We start from the raw sequence: 24,933 nt of genomic DNA on the forward strand, positions 1-24,933 counted from the left end.
TAAGTGTTTTATCTAATTCATTGAAAAAGGATATAGGAACCTTCAGTGGTATACACTGGAATAAATAAATAAGTTTTATTGTATTAATCCTGCCAATCAGTGATAGGGGGAGGTCCATCCATCTCAGTAACTCTTTTTTAGATTTAGTAAGCAAAGAGGCGTAATTTTCTTCATATATTTTGTCATAAGTGCTACAGATAGTAATTCCCAGGTATTTGAAGCCCTCCGTACACCATTTAAATTGAACTGGAAGCAGACTAATGTAATGGTTTGTCATGTTGATTGGAAAAGCTTAACTTTTAGAGTAATTAATTTTGTATCCCGATACAGAACTGTATTTTTTAAGATTAATCAATAACGAGGGAAATGATGTGATAGGTTGAGATATAAATACTAATAAGTCGTCTGCATAGAGTGCGAGTTTATGCTCTTCCGTTCCAATTTTTATGCCGGTGATGGATACGTCTGATCGCAGGGCAATAGCCAGTGGTTCTATTGCAATTGAGAAGAGCGCGGGAGAGGAAAGGCAGCCCTGATGACAGCCACGTGATAAGGAGAAGGCGTCCGACAGAACCCCATTTGTTAGGATCTGCGATCTGGGGGAGTCGAATAGGGTCCTAATGAAACACAGAACATTTTCACCAAAATTCATGGCCCTCATGGTCTCAAGAAGAAAGCTTGGTTCTATCCTGTCGAACACCTTCTCGGCATCCATAGAGACAATCACGGCAGAGTGGTCATGTTTTTTTGTGTGCTCTATAATATGAAATAATCACCTAACATTATCTGTACCTTGTCTGTTCTTGATAAAACCCGTTTGGTCTGTATTAATGATTTTTGGAACTACTTTCTCTAAGCGTTGTGCAATGATTTTAGGCTAATTTATAAAGGAAGTCTTTGATTTCAGTTTCCGTTGACTGCTCGGTTTTATATAATGTTTCATAATATTTTTTGAATTCCAAGTTTATGTCCTTAGAGCCTTCTAAATACTGGTCATCATCAGTTTTGATGCAATGTATGTATTTTTCTGTATCTTCTTGTTTTAGCTGCAAGGCAAGCAACTTGCTAGTTTTATTACCAAACTCATAGTAATGATATTTAGTTCTCGCCATGGCCGCTTCAGCTTTACAAGTGCAAAGATTATCATACAAAGTCCGCTTTTGTTTTAATGCACTAAGGGTTTCGGATTGATTGGTTTGGGCATGTTGGATTTTAAGTGTTTTTATTTCATGTTCTAGTTGCGATAATTGGTCTCTCTTTTGTTTATTTTTATGGGATACATTTGAAATAATGTGACCTCTCATATATGCCTTAAGGGTTTCCCAAATAACTGAGTGAGAAGCAGTAGTTAAGTTAGTCTCCAGATATATATCTAACTTGTCGTTCCTATATTTTACAAAATCGGGGTCTTTAAATAGGAATGTTTTAAATCTCCATCTATGGGAGTCAGGACCTTCCTGTGGCATAAACCCTTCCATCATTAGAGCATTGTGGTCTGATAAGGTTGCAGCCAAATAAAGACATGTTTTAATGTGAGGCGGTAGTGTTTGTGAGGTCAAAAACAGGTCAATTCTAGAGTATGTATTGTGGACATTAGAGTAGAAAGAGAATTCCTTTTTACCTGGGTTTTTCAGTCTCCACACATCTTTTAACCCAAGATCATTCATGCCTTGATACAATGCTGTTGCAGATTTTGACAGAGTAGTGTTCTTAGGGGCTGAGCGATCCAATGACGGGTTCAACACAAGATTGAAATCTCCTCCCAGAATACACTGACCCTCTGCGGATGCCAGTTTCATGGTTAATTTGTTAAAGAAAATTGGATCATTTATATTAGGACCGTATATTGATGCCAGTGTCAACCTGTTCCTGTTAATCATACAGTCAACTAATATAAATCTACCTGAGGTATCCGTTTGTACTGTATTTAATTGAAATCTAAGATTCTTGTTTATGAGCAACGCGACACCTCTAGCACTTGATGAAAACGAGGAGTAATAAACTTTACCAATCCAGTCGCGTTTCAATTTTGTATGCTCAATATCAGTAAGATGAGTTTCTTGGATGAATGAAATATCTGTCTTTTGTTTTTGTAATAAGTTATAATTTTTTTCCTTTTAGTTGGATTAGTAATTCCTTTCACATTCAGTGATATGCAGTTTATATGTCCTGTTTTTAATTTGGCCATCATTCTCTTAAAACAATTAAGAAAAAATGAAATAAAAACAAGATAAAATTAGGCTGAGCAAGTAATATCTTCGTCAACATTGGGTTAACATTTGTATGGAGAGAGAGGGGAGCTGAGCTACAAACAGCTCGAAAACAAACACAATGTGGAGAGAACAAATTCGAAACATCCACAAAAAGAAAGGCAAAGCACTGCGCGAAAAAGAACTGGCAGTGCCAAAGCAGAGCTGTGCTCAAAGTAAACTGAGTCCCGCAGAGCACTGCTTCCACTATCTATGGTCTATACTAGAGCTCTATCTGAAAAAGTAAATAAAAAGAATAAAAAAAAAAAAATATATATATATATATATATTTCGTGTGGTCTAGAAACATATTCTTCCTTCTAAAAGAGCCCGAACTATAAGATAACAACTTGTAAACACGTATTAAAAAGGTTTAACCTTTCATCCAGTTATCAGCTGCTCGTCAAACATTTTGCGGTGAAGGTGGGGCACGCGCCAGCTCCAAAGTGCGAACATGCACCTTAGCCTCACCCGGAGTTGAGAAGCGCCGGTACCCACCTCCGTCGGTGTTCACCCTCAAGATGTCTGGATATAACAACGCGTATTCCACTTTCAACTCCCAGAGTTGGGCTTTCATACCGTCGTAAGATTTACGTTTACGGACGATCTCCGCTGAATAGTCGTTAAAGAAGAGGATCTTCTGATGACGCAGGGTCTCGTTCTGGTGGAGTCTGCGTGCGGCTTCCATTACCCGGACTTTATCGGAGTAATAGTGGAATTTGACAATGAGGGGACGTGGCCTCTGTCCGATTGGCGGCATCGTGCCCAGCGTACGATGGGCACGATCCAGGATGATCCTGCCGTCTGCGGTGTCAAGATGAAGATACTCAGGGATCCACCTCTCAAGATGTTTCACCGCGTTTGTCCCCTCTTCGTGCTCTGTTATTCCCAGTATTCTGACGTTACATCTCCGGGAGTCATTCTCACAGCCAGGGCCTGTATCTCAGTGCCTCGGTGAGAGACTGCTTCCAACACAGAGGCCAGTCTTGTTTCAATCATTTGCGTTACATCAGCTATTTTTTTATCCATAGTCTGTGTCACAGATGCCTCCAATTTCTCAATCTGTTCCGTGACTCCGGCTAATTTGCTGTCTATGACCGCTGTGAGAGCGAGTATGATGATGTTAGCATCTTCGCCGCTAATTTCCTGGTTGACGAGGATTTCACCACCTCCTTCGGTTTTCTTTCCCTTCGATTTTGGCATGTTGGCAGTAGGTTTTTTGAAATAGTCATCGATGTTCATATCAGGCACTCTTTAGTCTTTTGAGACCACACGAAAGACTAAATTAGTTGGAAAAGTCTCAGAGCTCTTGACCGTGCTGCCTACGCGGTCGCCATCTTGCCGGAACCCCCCGCAAAATTAAACTATTTTAAAGGCTGTAAACCAAGCCAACCTTGCTCTGAAATGAAAACAAAGCGAATCCAGAGCTACTATCAACAGTGTAAGAGCCATTTTCATGGTTTGGGTGTAGAACACAAACTGTCCACTGGTGGCACTAGTAGGCATATGAGTGACTGCCGATTTTGCAGGTTTTCCCACTTACAAAGCATGTAGAAGTCTGTAATTTTTAATCATAGGTACACTTCAACTGTGAGAGACGGAATCTAAAACAAAAATCCAGAAAATCACATTGTATGATTTTTAAGTAATTAATTTGCATTTTATTGCATGACATAATTATTTGATACATCAGAAAAGCAGAACTTCATATTTGGTACAGAAACCTTTGCTTACAATTACAGAGATCATACGTTTCCTGTAGTTCTTGCCCAGGTTTGCACACACTGCAGCAGGGATTTTGGCCCACTCTTCCATACAGACCTTCTCCAGATCCTTCAGGTTTCGGGGCTGTTGCTTGGCAATACGGACTTTCAGCTCCCTCCAAAGATTTTCTATTGGGTTCAGGTCTGGAGACTGGCTAGGCCACTCCAGGACCTTGAGATGCTTCTTACGGAGCCACTCCTTAGTTTCCCTGGCTGTGTGTTTTGGGTCGTTGTCATGCTGGAAGACCCAGTCACGACCCATCTTCAATACTCTTACTGAGGGAAGGAGGTTGTTGGCCAAGATCTCGCGATACATGGCCCCATCCATCCTCCCCTCAATACGGTGCAGTCGTCCTGTCCCCTTTGCAGAAAAGCATCCCTAAAGAATGATGTTCCACCTCCATGCTTCACGGTTGGGATGGTGTTCTTGGGGTTGTACTCATCCTTCTTCTTCCTCCAAACACGGCGAGTGGAGTTTAGACCGAAAAGCTCTACTTTTGTTTCATCAGACCACATGACCTTCTTCCATTCCTCCTCTGGATCATCCAGATGGTCATTGGCAAACTTCAGACAGGCCTGGACATGCGGTGGCTTGAGCAGGAGGACCTTGCGTGCGCTGCAGGATTTTAATCCATGACGGCGTAGTGTGTGACTAATGGTTTTCTTTAAGACTGTGGTCCCAGCTCTCTTCAGGTCATTGACCAGGTCCTGCCGTGTAGTTCTGGGCTGATCCCTCACCTTCCTCATGATCACTGATGTCCCACGAAGTGAGATCTTGCATGGTGCCCCAAACTGAGGGAGATTGACCGTCATCTTGAACTTCTTCCATTTTCTAATAATTGCGCCAACAGTTGTTGCCTTCTCACCAAGTTGCTTGCCTATTGTCCTGTAGCCGATCCCAGCCTTGTGCAGGTCTACAATTTTATCCCTGATGTCCTTACACAGCTCTCTGGTCTTGCCCATTGTGGAGAGATTGGAGTCTGTTTGATTGAGTGTGTGGACAGGTGTCTTTTATACAGTTAACGAGTTCAAACAGGTGCAGTTAATACAAGTAATGAGTGGAGAACAGGAGGGCTTCTTAAAGAAAAACTAACAGGTCTGTGAGAGCTGGAATTCTTACTGGTTGGTAGGTGATCAAATACTGCAAATTAATTATTTAAAAATCAAAATGTGATTTTCTGGATTTTTGTTTTAGATTCCGTCTCTCACAGTTAAAGAGTACCTATGATAAAAAGTACAGACCTCTACATGGTTTATAAGTAGGAAAACCTGCAAAATTGGCAGTGTATCAAATACTTGTTCTCCCCACTGTAGGTAGGAACCTTTCAACAGGTAACTAGGGGTGCTGTTAAGTGAAGGAGCACAAACTGTTTTTGACCGCATCAAATCGCTATAGTGCTATAGTCTGATTTCAACAGGAGACTACTGAGCGGTGTCAGGTAGAGGAGAGCGTGTCAGCTAGTTTACTAGCCACAGACTATTTGTTTGTTTGATTGTTTAAGTCCACATAGCAGCTCCTCAGTGGCTTTAAGTTTTAGGCTTAGCCATTATAGACAGCATCCGCACAGACCGAGGTATCTCAACAAATCCTAAGGATATCACCGCCACTTTTCAATCCTTTTACTCAAAGGATTCATGGGAGTGATGTCAGAAGCCTTTGCAGTGCAAATAGTGCACTGTTGATTTTCCATATAAAATGTGATTGTGGACTGGATTTTTTTTTACCTTTTTATCACAGTCTTGGACATGTCAAAGATTAGAAACAACATTGGTTTTGATGCATTGTTAGTTTTTGTGCAGGATCAGATTTTAACTTTTTCTCCCTAATTTACTGGTCGTGGCTGAAAACAGCCACTACTTTAAACTGCTTTAAAAATGTATCAGATAAATATTCTTTTCAATTTTTTTTTGCATATATCTATTAATCAACCTCAGTCCTGATCAAAACTACTACATTTTCTAAAAAAAAAAATCTGGATTTTAACTCTTTAATTGCCAATTTCATAAATTATGTCACAGATTTGGGGAAAAAAAAACACATAATTACTGATTTTCCATATAAAATGGGATTGTGGACTGGATTTTTTTTTTTACCTTTTATCACAGTCTTGGACATGTCAAAGATTAGAAACAAAATTGGTTTTGATGCATAGTTAGTTTTTGTGCAGGATTAGATTTTAACTTTTTCTCCCTCATTTACTGTTCGTGGCTGTTTTTGCCCCATTGACTTCCATTATAACCACATTTTTTGATTGCAAAGCCATGACACCATATAATCATGCATTTTTGATTGTTGGTGGTTTTCCCTGTTGGGAAGAGGTAAAATGTGTAATTTTTACTGTTGATAACCAGGTGGCACCATTAACCATTTAGATAGGCCTATGCAAAAAAAAGCTTAGATTCTGGATTGTACATGGAGTTATATGAAGTATAATAGCATATTAAAGTGTGTGTGAGTGTGTGTCTGTGTGTGTGAGAGTGAGAGTGTGGGAACTCACCTTGATGCAACCTGAGAAAATCAAAACATGCACCTCAGCTCTCAGTACTACATTGAGTAAACTAAAACAAAGTAAGTGTATTTATGCATCTGCTGCCTTTTGATGGTGAGAAATGCAGACTAAACAAAAACAAAGCAAGTGGATTTCAACACTTGCATGCAAGCCTGCTGGTCATTTGATGGTGAAAAGAGCAGCAAGCAACATGAGAAAGGGCTTGACTCGCAGTGAAGTTTTAGATGTGATTATGCAGCCTGATTCCTCCAGCGAGCTGGAGGATGTATCGTCGTCTCCCTCTGACACCACAGACTCAGGAGAGTCTGATCCTGATTTGGATGTGCCACCCTCATCATCCTCTCTAGCTTCCACTGAAGGCGAGGAGGATTCGGAGGATCCTGGATCTGGGTGGATTGGAAGAAACGGCGAAGTGTAGTTTTCTACCAACGCAGAGACAACTCCCTTTCTTCAGCCAGCCAGAGGCGTGACTCCAGGGCCGACGCGCTATGCCGTTGCAAGGGTCCAGAACATTGATTCTGTGTTCAATCTGTTTTTTACAAAGGAGATGATCGACCTCATTGTCAGCATGACCAACCTCCATGGGCGCCGCACAATGAAAAACTGGACCGGGATGGACTCCACAGATCTCCGTGCCAAATCATTGACTATAGACCTATGGAAAAACGCAGCAGCACAAGTATCAGTCCTAATGACCTTAGCATCACAAGAATTAGAGGAGAGTGTCTAGGCAAGGTGCGATTTCTGTTTTTGTTTTTTGGTTTGTTTTTGTTTTCCTCGAGACCGCAGAGGGTGAAGGGTGGGAGAAGGTTTTTGTTGTTGTTCAATTATATCTGTACGTTCTAAATATAAAAAACGCAATAAAAAAAAAACTGGACTCAACCCCGATAATATGAGGAATTTTCGCTGGTCACCACAGCATTCTCATCCTGCTGGACCTCACTGCAGCCTTCGACACCATAACCACACCATTCTTTTCTCCCGTCTTGTTTCCTCCCTCAACATCACCAGTATCGCCCTCTCCTGGCTGAGGTCATGTCACACAAATAGACAACAATTCATCAACATCAACAACTGCACCTCCTCCTGCACTCCCCTGTCCCGAGGCGTTCTCCAGGATTCGGTGCTTGATCCTCTACTGTTCATCCTTTACATGCTCCCTCTTGGTAGCATCATACACCGTCATGGTCTCTGCTTCCACTGCTACACCAATTACGTTCAGCTCTACATCTCCACCAAATCCATCACCACTGCAACTCACTCCCCTCTTACCAAATGCCTCAGTGAAATTAAATCATGGATGCAAACCAACTTCCTCAAACTTAACTGTGACAAACCTTACATGATCAACATCAGTCCCAAATCCCTCACCATAACCTCTCACAACTTCTGCCTCACCATCGACAACTCCACTCGGTCTCCCTCCCAAACATCTGCAACCTCTGAGTTATCCAGAACTCTGCTGCTAATCTGCTCTCCCATTCACGCTCCAGTGACCACATCACTCCGGTCCTCCAGAACCTCCACTGACTCCCTATTTCACAACGGATACAATTCAAAATCCTTCTGCTCACTTACAAAGCCCTCCACAACCAGGCCCCCTCCTATCTCACCAACCAGCTCCACCACCACACTCATTCCCACAGCCTCTGGTCCTCTGATACCAACCTCCTGTCTCCACCACTCAGGACCAAGTGGCGGGCCTGGGGCAACACAGCCTTTTCTATAGCTGCCCCCTCCCTGTGGAACTCTCTCCCCAAACACATCTGTGACTGAACAAACCTGTCCATTTTCAAAACTCACCTTTTTAGAGCTGCTTTTTTAATGTTTGAATATGGATTTTTTTTGTATAAGGATTTATTTTTTAAACTCTGTAAAGTGTCTTTGAGTGTTGAAAAAAGTGCTATTTAAATAAAATGCATTATTATGATGTGACCAACATTTCATTTTTAGGTCATGACAACTCAACCAGCTCCTTGACAAATTATGTAATGAGACAGCTGTGATATTTATGCTCACGGAACTGCAGTTAAACATAAAACGTGAAGCATAATTTAACAAAGCTTTGCTTTGCCTTAAATTATTGGCAGTTTGTGTCTCTTCCCAGTTTTTGTCATGACCTAGAGCCAGGTTTATGACAATTACATTTCCAATATCCTTATATTACCAATAAAATGTAAAAGTTGGTGTCCGTTTCATTTTTTATAATTTAATGATAATGCCATTCAATGAGCTCACCTTTTTATCATCTAATAAAATGGCGTGGCTCATTCATGTGTTCCAACAATGGAGCTCTAGCTCGTAACGGACAAATAAGATATATCAGGCTTTTGGTAGAAATATATATTAAAAAAAAATCTTGTGACTTAACACGTCTGGTAGTTTCTGTGTAATAATCATAAATCAGTGCTGCAAAATGCAAAACTGCCTGTTTCTATTTGATTTCATGGTAATGTTAGAATAAGCAAACATCCAAAGGTGCAGAGATGACCTGGAAATGCTTCTGGTAGTTTCTGTGTAATAACCATGAATCAGTGCTGCAAAATGAAAAACTGCCTATTTCAATTTCATTTCATGGACAGTGTGCCAACTACTCTCAACATATGCTAGTTACAGTAGATCAAATCAAACAAAAGTCACAGACAATACTGCATTTAGTTGCTGTGAAATGTAAACTCACCACTTCAAAAAAATTACAAAAAATAATACATTTATTTATAAAGCACTTATTTTTTTCCATTACATTCATTTAAAAAGGAAATAAGCAAACAGTAAAAAATGACATTAGAACATTTAAGAAAAGGTAATAAAACAAACCGAAAATTCAATAAAAAGCAAGTAGGATTGAATAGCTAGCTAAGTTTTAGCATCTCATGTTGATTTTAGGCTAACATTAATGGGCTGTGTAGCGTTAGCATCTTCAGCTAGCAATGGGCAACTCTCTAACTGATGGTCTATGGAGATTTCATTTACAATACTTACACACACACACACACACACACACACACACAGTTATCGTATTCACGAACGGAGTGATAAACAACGAAACATATCTCATAATGCTGCTCACTGTCAAAGATAAACAACAGCTTTACAAAATTATCATACACTGAAAGCAAAATTAGATAAGTCTCACAGAATCACAATTGAATTCATATCTTGCTACTCAGTCAGAATCTTATTAAGCTGGAGTCCCAGTCTCTGTCACAATAATCATATATGTGATGTTTGGCAGACATCCATTTAAAATGTAGACAATGGCATATAAAGAGCCTGGTTTTTATGTCCACTGAAGTTTCTCATCTTGCACTCTAGTAACGTGTGTGGTCCAGGTAGCTTTGCATAAAAAGTGGTTGTCATTCGCAAGGCTACTTTTACTTTTATACTTTAAGTACATTTCAAAGCCTGTACTTTGTTACTTTTACTTAAGTAAAGAAGTTAAATCAGTACTTCTACTTTTACCAGAGTATTTTTTAACACAAGTATCTGTACTTCCACTTAAGTACGGGAAGTGAGTACTTTTGCCATCTCTGCCAGAGACGTTACAAACCCTGGGTATATATTGGAGATGTATTTGAAAGATGGAGACAGCTTGGAGCCCAAAAGGACGCCGAGTTGGCCAATTTCCTCCTGAACAGGCTAACTTATCACGGCTACAAGGGATCATTTCAACATTTGTGTACTCACATTGAATTATATAGCTAGACTACCCAAGTAGGTTACTTACAAAAACAAATTGAGACACAGCCAGTAAAGTGATCCCGACTGGTCCTGGCTAACGCCGCCATGCTAACCCTGCTAACGTTACCGGAGGACCAGGCAAGCGGGCCACGGCTGTTTACAATGTAGCCTGTTCAGCGCCGTAGCCGACAATGTTGAGTTATTTTAAGCCAAGAGAGGAGGGCTGTAAATTGGGAAGAGAGGACTGTGAGTTTGCAGTGTGTTTAGCGATTGCTGCCGTAATTCTAAGCCAATAAAGTGTGTTCAGTTGGGTGGAGAGGATGGCAAGGTAGTGTTATTTTTAGCAGTTCCTACCTTAATTCTAAGCCTAGGAAATGTGTCTGTCAGTTGGGTACAGAGCACCACATCAGCACAGGCTTCTATGACTGTCAATATAGCCAGCATCTAACGTTAGCTACTCCGCTGTGCTGTGAAGTAATATCTGGCTACGTGAGACAAGCGTCTAGCAATATTGTTGTGGATGCTCCTTCAGGGCACTTTGGAGGAGGGTCTGGCAAAGCGAGACTATGCATGATGCGGTCTCAGCCTGACAACCTCCGTGAACTTCGAGTCTGGGGAGGAGGGGGCGGGGGAGACGACTCTCTCCAGTATTCTGAATTTGAACTGCAGCAACTATTTTAAAAACCAGCTGTCAGTAATGCATATTGCACCTTTAACTAATGCTCTGTACATTTACTGAGACACAGAACAGGAAGTTAACCCTAGAATAATTGTTACCCCATGCTGTAAACCACACACCAAGTGCAAAATATCACACAAAAATAAATTTAGCAGTAGCTTACTGTCATACAAACGCTGCAAAGTATTGACGTCACCAGCATATAGAAAAAAAAGGCTAGGCTAAGCTAGTAGCCAAAATGTAGCTTTAGGGTTAGACACTCAAGCAAGAAAATATACAAAACGTGAAATCATAAACACATTTCTCATATCAAAATAAACTCAAACCTTGTTTACTTTCCAGCTAATGTTAGTTGCTGGTTTTACATTAGACGAAGAGTGAAGAGAGTGATTTTGCACTTTCCATCATGTTCCCTCGTGTCTCATCAGTTTTGTGTTAGCTAGGTATGGAATGCCGTTTTATTAAATATTGAATACATAAATAAATTAATAACTACATAAATACATAATTAAATAAATGTAAATATTCATATAAAAATGAATCAATTAGTTGGCTCTCTCTCACATTCTGACAGAGCCATGCTCTGCACCCAGTCACGTATTTTGGGGTAACTGACCCACCAACTAGCGCTGACCTGACTGAGCAACACAACCAGCAGTTCGCGGTGCTCTGTACCCAGCACACAGTCAAATAAAAGTACCATGAAATAATAAGAAGTAAAACCTTTTAATATATTTATTTAACTATTGATTCATTTTATATGAATATTTACATTTATTTAATTAGTTATGTATTTAGTTATTCATTTATTTATTTCATGATGTATTTCAAGGCATATTTATTTACTTATTCATGTATTTATTCATTTATTTATGTATTTATTCATTTATTTAATACTGAATAAAACTGCATTTAGGGGAATGAGTGTCTTCATTGATGTGTTAGTGTGTGTCCTGTGTTGTGTTTACAATGTTGTTGGCATCTAGGTGCTTTTTCTGTTTATGTGTTTTTAGACATCCTGCTGCACACTAAATTTCCTTTTCTAAGGATAAATAAAGTGGAACTTGAACAATTCCATAAGCTAGGTAGCTAACAGCAGTAATAGGAACTAGGAAAATGCAACGCTACCAAGCCCATTGTGTTCAGCATGTGTTTTTGATTGTTTTGGAGCTTTTATTTTGAAGGCGGCTCGTTCTTTGGTGGTGACACTCCGGAGAGCATACGACACAGAGTGAGGTGTTGCTTATCACATTATTACCCCAGTATTATATCTTATTACTGTGATGTATTACCCAGTTATTACTTTGGTAATTATATGTTATTACCTATATATTACCTCTTTATTATCACACTGTTACCCCACTATTACCATATTATTATTGTGTTGTAATGTAAAGTGCTACCTAAAAAAATAAAGCAATGTCTTCAAAATAAGAGTTGGACTTGTGTTTTACTATTTAAAGGTCCCATGGCATGAAAATTTCACTTTTCATTAACATTAATCTGCGTTCCCCCAGGCTGCCTATGGTCCCCCAGTGGCTAGAAATAGTGATAGGTGTAAACCGAGCCCTGGGTATCCTGCTCTGCCTTTGAGAAAATGAAAGCTCCGATGGGCCGATCTGGAATGTGCTCCTTATAAGGTCATAAGGAGCAAGGTTACCTCCCCTTTCTCTGCTTTGCCCGCCCAGAGAATTTGGCCAACCCATGAGAGAGAGACATCATGGCTTTCAAACAAGCAAAGTGGCAGTTGGTCAAGGCCACACCCCCACCCTCCACCTTGCCTCCCCTCTCTCCTCCTCAATAGCTACAGACACAGAAATGGCACATAGTAAGGAAAGCTCATTGTGGGACTGGCTCTAGTGGCTGTAATTCTGCACCAAGGCTGAATTTCGGGAAAGAGACTTCAGATACAGTATTAGGGGACCATTAAAGTAATGATTCGGAGTAATTTCACCCTAGGGTCCTTTGCACCATGACCTCGAGCCAATCAACCCCCCAGAAGCTTTTTTCACCTGGGTCAAACATTGGGAGAGTTATCAGCTGAATAGCTTAGCGCAGGGGCAAATGGATCCAGGTTTGTATCTCGTAAGTTACCCCACTAATAATGCCCAAAATGATACCAAACTTCTACACTAGTACAAATAGGTTATGCACTCATAAAACGATGGATTGGAAAGTTTGTAAGTACACCAGAAGTTTATGTAAATAACACTTGCCTGTTGGCGTCTGCTCTCTGCTGTTGCTGCTGATACTGCTACCCCAGTAAGACAAGTGCTTAGGGATGTCTACAAATTAAAACACCGAAAAGAGATACAACAAAAATATTTATTCATTTAATTAGGGATGGGGCCGATCCGATCCAGTATCGTATCGGGACCAATACCAGCATTATTCACGTATCGGATTTTCCCGATCCAACCTGTGGAGATTTCCGATATCCATGAGCCATGTCTGCGCTTTAACGTTGTGTGCTAAAATGACTCCACAGGTGATTCCTGCTGGCTAGTCTGCTAGCTGGCTGCAAACTGTGGAATGGATTTCCTTGATGGAGGCGCGGCTCAATGAGACACAAAGTTATGGGACACGCCCCCGCTCAGGAAATCCATTCCACAGTTTGCAAACTGTGGAATGGATTTCCTTGATGGAGGCGCGGCTCAATGAGACACAAAGTTATGGGACACGCCCCCGCTCAGGAAATCCATTCCACAGTTTGCAGCCAGCTAGCAGGATAGCATTGAGCAGCATTGTGGCTAGCCAACATGTCCGCTGTGTGGAAATACTTTACACTGGAAACACCGCAGAGCAAGACAGCAAAATGCAATGTTTGCAAAGCCGTAATTCAGAGAGGCTACAGTTTATTTGAAAATAGCGTTGGGCACACCGACTTTGATGAATTTACTGTTTATCTGACCCCAGATGAGACAAGAAGCTAACGTTAGCGAACGCTAACGGTGACGGTCTCTCTGCCTCTGACTCCCGTTGCAGGAGAACGCTGTATTCCTCCGACACGCTGTATTAACGTTACGGTTTTAAAAACTGTTTTCCATGTTAGTTGGGGTGCATACCGCTCAAAACCAACATGAAAAACGTAGCTAGTAATGTTCACTCAGCGTTTAGTTTTGTTGTTAAACTGTGTGTAAAGTGAGCGGTGACGTTAATCACCCTACGGTACCGTCTATTTGCTGGATGGTTTATAAAGCTCTGGTATCGGAATAGTATCGGTATCGGCCGATATCCAATTTCTGGTATCGGGATCGGAAGTGAAAAAATGTGGATCGGTGCATCCCTAAATTTAATGATTAAATAAGGTAATGTCTCCAAACTTACCTCAATTATAACTTGTCTCCTGCTAGTTATACTACAGCATTTACTTTTAAAAAAGTAAAAATATTTTTGTTGTATCTCTTTTCGGTGTTGTAATTTGTAGACGGTCCCTAAGCACTTGTCTTACTGCGGTAGCAGTAGCAGCAACAGCAGAAGCCAACAGGCAAGTGTTATTTACATAAACTTCTGGTGTACTTACAAACTTTCCAATCCATCGTTTTATGAGTGCATAACCCATTTGTACTAGTGTAGAAGTTTGGTATCATTTTGGGCATTATTAGTTATTTACTTACGAGAATGATAACATTTTCTAAATGTTTGGCCTTAATGACTATAATGTTATATTAAAATGTTAATTTTGAAAAGTTTGGGATGCACCTGTTTCAGCCGCATTTATGCCCATTGAAAATGAACGCATTTTAGTACAATGCAAATACATTAAAGAACCATATATGTGTGCTACTGAGCATTAACATGTGTTTCATGGAGTGGAAAATATGGTGACTAGTTGCCTATAAGTATTGTAATGGTGCAAAAAGTAAAACTTCAGAGGCATGTTATCAATAGCCTTTAATGGAATGTAAATGTACATCCAAGCTTAGCTGCAGGAATCTGTGAGTGCAACGGATGTAAGATAACAAAACTTGACAAGAAAATTGCCAGTGCTAGGTTGGGACATTTCGCTCGAGTTCTCTTGAGTCTCTGCCACGGACATGTTTGTACTAGGCTACATACAGTACGTCTGCTAGTTCCTTGCTGGAGTGTGACGTGATTTGTGTCATGTGATGGAACACGTACAAACAAATAGGGTGTCGGAATGGTATATGTATATACTTCTTATCCAACCACAATCAAATTTACTCTATCTGGATGGCGCGATTTATCTGGATAGGTTTTTTTTTTTTTTTTTTTTTAACGATTACAAGCCGGAATGCAAACAAGTCGAACTGAAATAGGAGTAACAAGGCTATTTTTAAAATGTAAGGAGTAGAAAGTACAGATAATTGCGTGAAAATGTAAGGAGTAGAAGTAAAAAGTCTCCTGTAAAATAATTACTCCAGTAAAGTATAGATACCAAAAATTTCTACTTAAGTAAGGTAACGAAGTATTTGTACTTAGTTACTTGACACCTCTGATTTTGAGTAATTCAATTCCACAGCCCATGTCAATCTATGATATATTAATGTATTTGAAATCATATGTATTTTGCATCTTGCTCTGGCCTAAAAGCTCAGTATGTCAGTAATGATTGCTGCTGGGTTTCAGTCTGGCTAGAATAACTGGAGCACAAGGCATTCCTGCCAAGTTTGGAAGTCTAATGTTTCAAAGTTATTCAACTCAAGCTAATTTAAACCGGATTTGTAAACATCAATTGTTTAAATAAAAGCTTATCGGTAACTCTGCCTTTCTGTGAGTTTTTAAAACAACAGATCTTAGCTGGCCAATTGTTAGTGATCAACAGCCCCATAAACCCAAAAGATCAGTTATGGTCAGTGACTATACCTATTTATATTGTCCTTTTAATTTCACATGGTGTGCATAGCACTGTCTGCTCTTTAATGATGTGTGTGTGTGTGTGTTTTTTTTTGTTTTTTTTTTTTTTTTTTTTTTTTTTTGTGTGTGTGTGTGTGTGTGTGTGTGTGTGTGTGTGTGTGTGTGTGATTGTACCCTGTATTCCAGCAGTGGTGATCTGGGCACGAAGGCGGTTGCCCATTTCTATCAGCTGCTGTTTCTCTCTGCTCAGACGGGCGATACAGGATGCTGCCTGCTTTAGCCTGGTATGCAGGAAAGGAGGGTTGCTTTTAGCACCCCACACTTTAAACAAACCACCAGATATGAAACCTGAGGCCTGTTGCCGTCGCAAATACAGGTTCTCCTCTTGCAGCTGTCGCACCAGTGCACCCTGGAAGGAAAATAAGATGAAACTTGAAGGAACTAGGTTGCTGCAGCAGCTTATGCAATATCTTCTTATCATCTTACATAACTGACTTCACTGAGTGAATTGACCCTTTAATAAGCTACCATTTTGCTGGGGCAATGTTATACTGAGTTACAATGAAATGGAACTGTCTTGCCCACTTTTCACATTTGTGTGTTCGTGGAAAATTGTTCCACAGTCACGGGTCAGCACTAAAGGGGTCAGTAGCTTTAACGCCACATCACTGGTCCAGGCAGTTGCCTGGACAACACTGACAGGTACAAATTCAACTAGTTTACTGATTTCCTTCCGCACCTGTTCCTTTAGGTTGGCGAGAGCAGACTCTGCCCCCCTAGACTCCTGCTTCGCCAAAACAGAGGTTATGGCACGTTTCCCCCGGCACAGACCACCTGAGGACCCATATCACATATAGGAGTTAAAAAACGAATGAAGGCAAAGTTTAACCACAAATGCTTTTTTTTTTTATAAATCTAACTAATACATATAACATTCCAACCGAAATAAAGATGTCAGCCATTAGGTGAAACTATTTTTAGGCTGTCTTTTAGATCGTCAATATCTGCAAGAGTAGTCTTCTTTCCCCAGCAGAGCATAGATATGATCACAGGAAACATTCAACTACATCCTGTAGCAAACAATGCAGAGATATATATATAGTGGCATCACAAGGGGACGTGTGGTAGAGGGACGCTATTTTCCTCTACAGGAGTGGCTACCCTGTGACAAAACGGCCGCCACCCAAACTACAGGTCCCAGAATGCACCGCACAGGGAGGTGCAAATGCCTCAGCCCTTTGATTACAGCAGGTGCTCATGCACTGAGAGAAGACAAAGAGAGCAGAGGCAGAGAAAAGGGAAGCAGAGTTCATGGGGAAAGAACCTAAGCTACCAGGACTTTGCTAAACCATATAGTTTTACTGCCAGTAAGTTTTTGAGTTGGAGTTACCATTTTTCTTTGGACTATTTTCTGAAAAGACTGCTTTAAAATAAAACCTCTGTTTGCCTGCAACCACGTTTTGGCTGGTCTCTGCCCTACACCCCGCCTGCTGAAAAGAAAAACCTCTCATGACATCACAATATATATAATAAAATTTGCTGAATGATGGAAATCATCAACCATGTTTGTGTAAAAGAGTGCTGTCCATACCTGCTGGGCTGATGTTGCTAGAGATGTCAGTGGATTGGGCAGCTGGTCCAGTGGCCATCTGAGTGTTAGCTGTAGGAGTGACGGAGGTGGTGGGAGGCGCTTCTGGATGCTGAACTGGCTGAGGAGAAGAGGCATGTAGCTGGGTCTGGGAATGGGGTAGGAGATGAATGAGATCCTCCATCTCCTTCCTCATCTGGGTAACCACAGCCCGCAGGATGCTGTTCTGCTGCTGTAGACAATGGATCTCTTCTGATGCCAGAGAATCGACCTTTGGTGTGAGACCCTGTGGGTCGTAGAAATAGTTTAATGTGAAATGGAAGTATGTCCTAAGAATGAGAAGCTCAGCAGATATGAGTCTTCACGTGCCAATGTAATGTCACCATACAGTCCATGTGAAGCTGTAGATAAAGTTTCTGCATTTCAGTTTCTGAAGTAAAGCTATGGAACAGTCTACAGGTGGAAAAAAGCAATGTCCAAACATAAAGCAGTTTAAAATTGGGTATAAGGACATGGTTTTCACAGGTTACAGGGAGAAAGAATTGATTGATTGTGTTTTCTGGGGTTTGTTTTAGTTTCAGTTTCATAATCATCATCATCATCATCATCATCATTATTATTATTATTATTATTATTATTATTATTATTATTATAAGCGGGTAGATTTTAGGGTGGGATTAATTCAATTTATACTTCTAACTCCTTTTCAGATTTGTAAACAGATTGTCAAGTATTCACAAGTTGTTATTAATTTATTGTCTTATTTGTTTATATTGATTTGTTTTGTTTTTATTTCTTGTCTGCTGTTCTGTACATATTCGAAATCAAATCAAATTAAAGCTGCAAGCAGCGTTGGATGGGCCCTCGCGCCTCTGCGCGCGTGGGGGTTACTGGCGGAGGCCACTCCTTGCGACCGTGCATTTGCACTCAGACACTGCAAATCGTCACCAATGAAAAGGGAACTCCCTTCGGAGTTCAATGATACCTCACACAAGACTATACGTCATACAGTTCATTAGCTATGAAAAGGGGTATGGCCAAAGCATAGGGGTCGGGGCAAACATTTACCAATAAAAAAAGAACTCTCTGCTGAGTTCAATGATACCTCAGACAAGGGTCTATATCTATATAAATGGGTCATAAGTTATAAAAAGGGGCGTGGATACAGCATAGGGGGTGGGTCAAACCATCACCAATCAAAAAGAAACTCTCTGCTGAGTTCAATGACACCCCACACAAGACTCTACCTTGATATGAAAGGGGGCGTGACCTGAGTAAGTGGGCGTGGTAAAAGTATAGTATCACATGTAGACCACACATTATAAGTTTCATGTAAATCAGATGATGTTTGTCATATAAGGCTGATTTCCTGTTGCCAGCGGGGGGTGCTATAACCAAAAGTCAATTTTGGCCTATAAATGTCTTCGGGCCTGGACCCTTGTCAATCGTGAGAAATTTCGGCCAAATTGGACAATGTACACTAAAGTTACAACAACTTCTTCTTCATTGATAAATGCTCAAAATGGCCGCAACGCCACACCCACACCGTTGGGACGAAAAGTTTTGCTTTTAATAACTTTTCATCGTTAAGGTCTTTAGATGACACAGACCGAATTTGAAGTTGATCTGATGAAATCTCTAGGACTTCCTGTTTTGTTGGCGAAACGCACAAAATGGCCACCCTGCCACAGGCCCTATGACGAAAAGTTTTTCTTTTAATAACTTTTCATCTCTAAGGTCTTAAAGGTCCCATGGCATGAAAATTTCTGCTCTGCCTTTGAGAAAATGAAAGCTCAGATGGGCCGATCTGGAATCTTGCTCCTTATGAGGTCATAAGGAGCAAAGTTACCTCCCCTTTCTCTGCTTTGCCCGCCCAGAGAATTTGGTCCACCCATGAGAGTAAGACATCATGGCTTTCAAACCAAGCCCCCAGGAAGAGCATCATGTCTAAAAGCCACCATGGGCTTAGCGGATAACGGTGGTACTGCACCCCATGGCCCAGAAAGACATTTCACATAGACTTTGCATGGCGAAAGAAACTTCTATATTTCAGCGGATAATTTTTTTGGGGGTACATCCAGCCCGAACACTTAAAGGGTCCTTGTTTAAAATGTCACGTTTAAAAAAAATTTAATATCCACTAGTAGCCGAATCTAGTTGTTAAACTAGGTATGACGAATGTCATCAAAATCAGGCATTTTGGGCCACAACAATCTCAAAAAAAGGCCGCGAAATTCTGGAGGGACTTGTAAACTCGGTTTTGCATTCTATCATCTTAAGCTTTTAACTCGCAGGGCCCTATTTTAACAATCTGAAACGCAAGTATCAAACGTGAAACGCAAGTAGCTTTGTGGGCGGATCTCGGGCGCTGTTGCTATTATACCGGCGGGATAAATGACTCTTGCGCCCGACGCAAATCTAAAATGGGTTGGTCTGAAGTAGCTAGGTGTGGTTTGGGCGTAACGTGCAATAAACCAATCAGAGCGTCATCTCACATTCCCTTTAAGAGCATGCACGCCTGTTCCATGGTGGACTGCTATTATGACGGCGGATTTGCCTGGTGCACGCCAGCGGGAGCTGTCCGGGATGCGGCAAAGTAATAAATGCCCGTCTTGACCAGGTGGCGATGTTGCTGCAGCCTCTCGGGCGCATCTCCTCAAGTCTGGAGAGGATTGCTGCAGCCATGGCGCGTGGGCCTCCAAACGCAACACCTGCTCCCGTTGTGCCCCTTCCTCCTCCCCCCACTCCATCTCAGTCCACCCGCTCCACCAGGAGCACATTGCCTCCTTAAGTCCTCTAATATTTCCGCATTTATGTCATCAACACATCCATGATTCATGGAAATGTTGTGTAAATGAGAGAAGCAAAGTGTATGCGCGTTATGCACATGCTACATTATGGCCAAGCATGCGCCCCTAAAATAGCATCTGAATAACGCGCCACTGACTTTAGACTAGGTCTGTGGCGGAATTGTTTCCTGAAACTGCAAAATAGCACTGGGGAACGTTTGCGCCTGAACACGCCTCCTCTTTTCGCTGAACCGCCCCCGGGAGCACAAATACATTCCCTAATTTACTGACGTGCATCTGTGGAGGGAAAAGTTCACTGTGCGTCGGGTGCAAAATAGGAACGATACATGCGTCGGTGTACAAAGTCAATTGCGCTGAGTGCAAGATAGGGCCCCTAATCTTCAGGTCCAAAGGCAAACCTTGATCTCTAGCTATTTGGAATATATATATATATATATATATATATATATATAAAAACATATTATTGATTCAACCTGGGTTGACTCATTAACATGACTTTCCTTAAACGTACAATATGTAACTTTCTGCCACTAGGGGTCTCTCAACCAATACAATGGATGGTAAACCCGGACTTTTGATGACATTGGGAAGTTGCGTGGAATTATGGGAATAATATTTATTGTTAAACACCATCCCTGATTAGAATGAGTCTGTTCACAGACGAGTTTAGCCATTCAAGTTTATTCACGTTACGTTTAGTAACGTTTATTCATGTCATTCTAATAAAATAGCTGCAGTTTCTTCAACATAATTAAGTTTTTTTCTTGATTTGATTTTTATTGGTAGCTGACCAGTTAGCTAGTGAGCCGGCAAGCTAACATTAGCCAGCAGATAAAACCACACCATCACAAAATATTTCACATGTCAATGTCACCTTTTGGATGGTTTCAACACCGGGCGGACGGGGTTTGTTCTAACGCTAGCTAGCTACTCAACGAGGCTGAGAGACGGGTGCGGGTGGGGATTGCTGGGGGAATCTCCAGGACGGCAAGGACGTTCGATGGCCGTTGTGCAGCAGCAGAACTCTCTCAGCTGCCCGGAATGATCTCCCCCTTCACTTTTCTGTAATCTTAAACTATTTGTGTTTTGTGTTTATTTGTGTTTGGTGCTTAACCCATCTTTTGTCTGGTTAATTGAGCTAACTAACAGTAAAGACAGCTACACGCAAAGGGGGGAGAAATTCGGCAGGGAGGAGATTTTTGACACGAACATCGGTAGTGCTAACGCAGACGTAGCTAACATTATGGATGGCCGCTGTTGTGACTCGGGTGCCGTTAGCGTCGTTAGTTACGGATTGCTGTAATGATAGTGGCTGGCTGGGGGCTAACGGTAACTAGCTAGCTCCATGTCCCGGAGCTTAATTCGCTCTCATCGCGAATTAAGTCTCTTTGCACCGGGGGAGTGAGGCAGACAGACCGGGGTGTGCTAGCTGGCTGAATTAGCATTAGATTAGTCGTCTATCTATGTGGTTAACATGCCCAGTGCTGCTTTTATCCACTAATCACGATATTGTATAGGGTTACTATAATGTTAACCACCAAGCATTAGCATTAATGTTAGCTACTTGTCAACCAGCACATTGTAGTAACGTTAAGCTGGATCGATAGTGATCTGTATCAATAAATAAGGTCTCTGCTGTATTACTGTGTTGCAAAGTGGCATGTCATTAATCACAAAATGATGCCTTTAGGTTACGAGTATTTCTTTCTGTGACGTATGATTTACAATTACTCTTGAATGTATCATCTGAGTTCACGTGTTTTGACTGAAGTTACGAGTAACTAGAGGGTGAAAGGTTATTGACGCCACTGACAGGCGACTAAAAGAAACATCCAGTGTCAGAAATAAAATAACAGATTTCTCTGGGTTTGACATTTGACGGAAACATTTTGGGATAGTGTAAGTACACTGTATGCTATGAACCCGCCGCCTGGGCCGGATTTCCCCTGGTTTGCTACAACACATCTAAAATATATATAACATAGGTATGGTCGTTTTTAGAAATTTTAATGCAGAAAAGTTACAAATTGTATCTTTAACTAGAACTGGACTGATTGTTAATCAGAATCAGGTGTGTTAATGCAGACACATAAAAAATATGCTGGGCGTTTGTCCACAGCACAATGCCTGATTAGATATGTGTATGATCATCCTGCAATACCAGGTGCTTGAACTCAGAACCTTTGCGGCTGTAGGCAGGTTCTGATCTCAAGGAGCTATTATCTGGGTGATGTCACAAGTGGCAGCAGGGGCAGGTCCCATGTTGGGGATCTTGGGGCTTTAGAGGGATGCAACCTCTGAACCCCCCTAAGGAAAAGGAACAACAGAGTTTGACTCCCCATAGTGCCAGCCTCCCTTTGAGCCCTTGCAACAGGCAGGGCTGAAATGGGTGTCGGTTAAGACTGCATTCCTGCTGGCCATTACCACGGCAAAACGTGTCAGTGAGCTACACGCTCCGTGAGTGCCTCATGTCTGAGGTGGAACCCAGACGGTTCGGGGGTCATGTTGTAGCCGAACACTGCATTCCTGCCAAAAGTGCTGTCCCATTTACACCTCAACCAACCTCTAAGGCTCTCCCGGTTCAGCCCCTTGCCTGGCGATGGAGGGATCGAGCCGGAAATGTTGTGCCCAGTCCGGGCCTTGAGAGCCGTGGGCATTCAGCGGTCAGAACAGCTGTTCTTCTGCTATAGTGGCCGAATAAAGCTTGCGCTATCTCCAAACAATGCCTCTCCCACTGGATTGTGAATGTTATTAGCTATGCGTATGGGGCGAGTAACCACCCCCTGCCATCTGGCGTGAGGTGCCACTCTATTAGGAGTGTTTCCACTTCGTGGGCTGCCCTGAGAGGTGTACCCCTGGAGGACATATGTGCCGCTACAACGTGGGCATTGCCGGGCACATTCTCCAGGTTTTACAGGGTCAATGTTGCCATTGCTCATCTACTGGGGGTGGTCCTCCATCCAGGGTCTCCTGATTCTCCTCAATGAGGTGGGTATTCAGTATTCCTTGTGACTCTGCTGGTATAAGTCATTCAGTGCTTGAAGCAGTGCCTCTGGCGGTCAGCAGGGATGAAATAGAACAAAAGTTACCAATATAAATACGGTTCTATGAATCCCGAATTCCCTGATGACACTGGAAAATATAGTCTCTCCTGGGTCATCCAGGGTTCACAAGTAACATTGTTGGTATACATACTCAAACTGCGCATGCGCAAAGGGAATATTCAGTGCTTTAAGCACTGCCTCTGGTAGTCATTCGGGATTCATAGAACCGTAGTTACATTCGTAACTTTCGGTTTATAAGGGCAAGAACTTGATATGTTTTTCCTTTTGGTACCAGTGGACCCCACAGAGGTTGGTATTTTTGGAGGCACTGAGCCAGACTGAAAGGCCATCATACCTCTCAGGATGCTTGAGGAAAAGGCCAAAGGCCAAAATAGAATAACTGCCTTGTGGTTGTATGCCTCTACTAACCAGTCAAGTTGACATCCATGTCTTTCCAGACTCGTATAATGTATGTAGTGAAGACTTTGAAGCAATTTAATAAAAAAGGTATTAAGCGTATTTGTGTTTTTGGCAAAAAAATAAATAAAAAAGGACGCTACACACATATCTTTAACCCAGCAGCACAGAAGATCTATACAATCACCACAGTTTTAAGGTGGGCACCCAAGAGTAGTGTCACCAATTCAGTATCTGACCAAATGTGATTATGGTCACAATCTCCCCTTCTTTCCTGAGTTATGCAGTAGAATAGTGGTCAGAGAAGTGTTTTGCAGAAAATGATGATGATAACATGAAGTTGACTCGACCTTTTGAATATAAAATGTCATCACTTCATCGTTTTATCATATTAGACATTTGTGGGAAATGTCATAATTAGTGTATAAGTTCTTCTGAGATATCGTGTTTATATGTACAATCTGCAAACATAATTGATTTTTTCAAATGTTGATTTAATTATGCCTCCTGCCACGCTGGCGTGAGAATCTGATGATGGGAGTTAGTTTTGGGGCAACGATAGAGAAAGCCCTGTCCCGTATTTTGTCCTGGATCTCTGGACAGACAGAAGTCTTTCGTCAAATTATCTCAGATCTCTGACAGTGTGATATGGGGACAGGAGTTCGGCAATATGAAAGGAGGCCAAACCATTTAACTCTTTGAAAACAAACATCAGGATTTTACAACCAACTCTGTAGCTAAGTGGCAGCCAGTGTAAGGAGGCAAGAATGGAACAAAATGTGCCCAGAGCCAGAGCTGCATAAAGCTTGATTTTACCACCTGATTTCTTTGTTTGTCAAACTTCAGTATGCAACTTGAGTATTCTACCGATTATTCCATCGATTAATTGAGTAACTGGATAAGAAATACTTTTGTTTTATTGAAAAGCAATAATATACAATAGTTTGGTTTAATTTTTGGAAAAAGCAACATTGTTATTGCCTACATTTCTTACAATATCATCTCTCAAAAAACTAAACATTAAGTGCATTTAAGTGCCATACTAGGGCTGGGCGATATGGCTGAAAACTGTATCACGATATAAGTGTTTCATATCGGTCGATATCGATAATTATTGATAATTTTTATGACCTATTTAAAATAAGGACCAGGAGAAAAATATATTAAATTTAAACATTTTTATTTTAAACTTAACCTTCCTCTGATTATAATCCCCTCAGTTATAAAAGCAGAAATGTCAACACAACCATGGAAATCACTCAAATAATTAAAATGTAAACATAAGTCTAAAATCACAGTGAAGAAAGAATAAGTAAGAACTGCTTAATAAGGTGTAATAAAATGGTGCAAAGTGTTAAATATAAACATAGAGAA

The 24,933-nt window shown here is 41.2% G+C and overlaps 1 protein-coding gene across 10 annotated transcripts in view; it reads right to left on the reverse strand.

The window, feature by feature from the left end:
- The window catches only part of ccdc57 (coiled-coil domain containing 57), a 113,798-nt gene that overhangs the window by 23,596 nt on the left and 65,269 nt on the right, over positions 1-24,933 (reverse strand). For all 10 annotated transcript variants that reach the window (XM_039788289.1, XM_039788295.1, XM_039788294.1 and 7 more), the window contains 3 exons: positions 17,292-17,574; positions 16,440-16,534; positions 15,875-16,109 (listed from right to left, as the gene is read on the reverse strand). In XM_039788289.1, coding sequence (XP_039644223.1) covers positions 15,875-16,109; positions 16,440-16,534; positions 17,292-17,574 — 613 coding nt within the window. The remainder of the gene's footprint in view (positions 1-15,874; positions 16,110-16,439; positions 16,535-17,291; positions 17,575-24,933) is intronic.

Source organism: Perca fluviatilis, chromosome 21, assembly GCF_010015445.1.
Source record: "Perca fluviatilis chromosome 21, GENO_Pfluv_1.0, whole genome shotgun sequence".
NCBI lineage: Eukaryota > Metazoa > Chordata > Actinopteri > Perciformes > Percidae > Perca > Perca fluviatilis.